The sequence below is a fragment of the Dicentrarchus labrax genome, unplaced genomic scaffold (genome assembly GCF_905237075.1).
Source record: "Dicentrarchus labrax unplaced genomic scaffold, dlabrax2021, whole genome shotgun sequence".
In the NCBI taxonomy this organism is placed as follows: Eukaryota; Metazoa; Chordata; class Actinopteri; family Moronidae; genus Dicentrarchus; species Dicentrarchus labrax.
The window spans coordinates 23,720,540-23,723,039 of record NW_026136713.1 but is presented as its reverse complement, the minus strand read 5'-3'; the positions used below and the strand labels follow the sequence as shown (position 1 = coordinate 23,723,039).

At 46.0% G+C, this 2,500-nt stretch overlaps 1 protein-coding gene across 6 annotated transcripts in view; it reads left to right on the top strand.

Moving 5' to 3' along the window:
* The window catches only part of LOC127374580 (NAD(P)H pyrophosphatase NUDT13, mitochondrial), a 105,090-nt gene that overhangs the window by 99,488 nt on the left and 3,102 nt on the right, over positions 1–2,500 (top strand). For 4 of the 6 annotated variants that reach the window (XR_007887038.1, XM_051420107.1, XM_051420106.1 and 1 more), the window contains exons 4-5: positions 2,076–2,183; positions 2,306–2,412. The exons of the other annotated variants lie outside the window; for them this stretch is intronic. Coding sequence is in view for 3 of the 4 variants with exons in the window: in XM_051420107.1 (XP_051276067.1) it covers positions 2,076–2,183; positions 2,306–2,412 (215 nt within the window). In the remaining variant the exon portion in view is untranslated. The remainder of the gene's footprint in view (positions 1–2,075; positions 2,184–2,305; positions 2,413–2,500) is intronic. 6 annotated transcript variants of the gene reach the window in all.

Here is a 2,500-nt window from a genome sequence, read left to right as displayed (position 1 = left end):
CGTACTTCGGGAAACTGGTGGTGTACCTGCGGACATTGTGAAGCTATATGGCCACAGAAGAGGAGTGCCTGTGTTGCACGGAGTGGGACCTGTTGCGTCGCGACACCCAAGAGACGCAGTGTTGTGTACAGTGTGAAGATTTCCCCCTCTCTGATTAACACAGCTGTACTCAAGCAAGCAGCGACTCATACCGGAGGGACCAGATGGACAGGTATCCACTGAGTAAGAACACTAGACGAGGTGTGTTTTACATCGGTGTGATTATTTCTGATATATTGAGCAAATTACGTTTGTCTTAGTTCACATCGCCAGCTGGAAGTCTTTATCATTGATCTGCATGAATGACCTAACCCCTGACTGTTTTCCCAAGATAGCACCCGCCTGTATACGAGAACTACTGTTGTTCTAAACTATCTTTTTGATAAACTGTCTGTACACTTACAAAGTTCTCAGTGCTTCGGTTTACAGGTAGGGGCCCTCATTATGCTACTGTGTAAGTGCTAAAACCGGTCACGGTCGATTAGCATGAAAACATATCCCAGAAAACGGACCAACTCGGTACACATGTGTTATTAACCCCAGGTTCATTTTGCGCTGGAATTGTCCTTGAAGCTTTGAGGCCCCCTGAGTCAGTACTAAATTGAGCCGATGTGCATAGCAGTGTATGAATAAAGCCAAGGGTGATCTCTCCTTAATTTTAGCCTGCACCCCATTTAATCCAGAAGACAATGACCGCTGCACCACCATAACACTGTGCCACAACTTTACCCACACATTCATTTTCCACCAAAAATCAGATGATAAGACCTGCAATGTCATCAGCTCGCTTCCCACTGGTAACATCTTCAAATCTGACAAACCTCTCTACACCTGTGCCCGTTACGTAACGCAGGACCAGTGCGAGCTGCTCTGCGTTACTCGGGTCTGTCGTCTCATCCACCATAACAGAGACAAACGATGCTTCATTAACTTCCCTTCTGATCTCTTCTCCCATCACTTCAGCAATAGCAGTGATCAGGTCCTTTGTATTTTGCCCGACGTCCCACTAAACACTTTATTAGTGGACAGGTGGTAAAGTAGATCCATGTTGCTCTCAGCAATGAGAGAAAGAAGCCTAACATAGTTTCCTCTGTTTGTGGATCCAGCGCTTTCATCGTGTCCCCGAAATGGAAGTTCTTGCTTGCCCCAAAAAATTACAGTCTATCAGTCTTTTTAGGATTTCCCTATTCACCTTCACCTTTTCGTTGTGGAGCTCCGTTTCCCTGCGCACTTGCTCGCTCAGCTGTAGATCCACTATGGTTTCCCCAAAAGTTTTGGAAAGCACCGTTGCTTGTTAGTGTCCGGCAGTGGTTTGGTGTCTCGTTGCTGCCTTGGTTATGCAAGTCAAATTTACAAACCCAGTGTGGCTCCAAACACCATGTCGATCAGTGGCAAATAACAAGCACTCCCAGCAATACAGTTTGCAGTGTTCCTCAGAGCCTGTGAGCCAGGGGTACCTGCTCGTACTTAGTGGACTGAAAGTGGCGGACAAATCCTTTTCCCGGTTGTGACAGGCTTGCTAGCTTTGGAGTTGCCCGACCTTTCTCAATGATGTCCAGCTTTTCTTGAAAAGTCCGTCTTGAAAATGGCTGTGACAATATATCAGCAAACAAATGTATTTCATTTCAGCCATTGTGGCTGAAGGAGAAACAACTTTTAAATCAACACAACTATATTTTTGCTCGTTTAGCTCGCTACAGATGCAGTTGGCTTGCTCTGGCTAGTATATTCTCTGACTATCCAATCAAAGGGTGTGAATACGCTGACGTCACCGTACGCCTGCTAACCCTAACCCTAGAGGATTATATAAGTATTCATGGACAAAATATAATTATTAATTATTTATATATTTATAATTTTATATTTATAATTTATAATCGGTCTGTGATTCAGATACTTTTTAGGCCAGCAGAGAAGGCCTTGCAGGCCCTGATGGCCCACCACTGACAGAACCTCAGGTACAGAACCTCAGAATCAGAGAACCACAGGTAGAGAACTATAAAATTCGTCTGCATTTTGTGTGTTGCATGTTCCAGATGTTCAGTCGGTCCTGGAGAGACTCGGGTCAGACAGAACCCTGCTGAAGGAGTCGGTTTTGATTGGATGCTCTGAAGAGAACCAGGCTCAGTTCTGTCTGGACGTCGGTAAGAACATATTAAATCCAGGATCCAGTTTGTCATGGTGGCCTGAGACCCTGAATGTACCAGTCTGCACTGGCTGTGTGTTCTAGATGGTGTGATGTTCTGGTCTGTGTTCGGTTCTGTAGGAGACCTAGACCAGGCAGCAGTAGAAGAAGTCTGTGAAGGAAAGTTTATCGATCTGAGGAAATCGTTCTTTCTTCTGACGGGACCAGAGGCACCTCTAGTGGCCAAGGTGGGTGACTACCCGTCCCCTTAGAACCTGACCTCTGTTCTGTCCTGCAGAGTCAGTGCAGGACCCGTCCCCCTATGAACCTGACCTC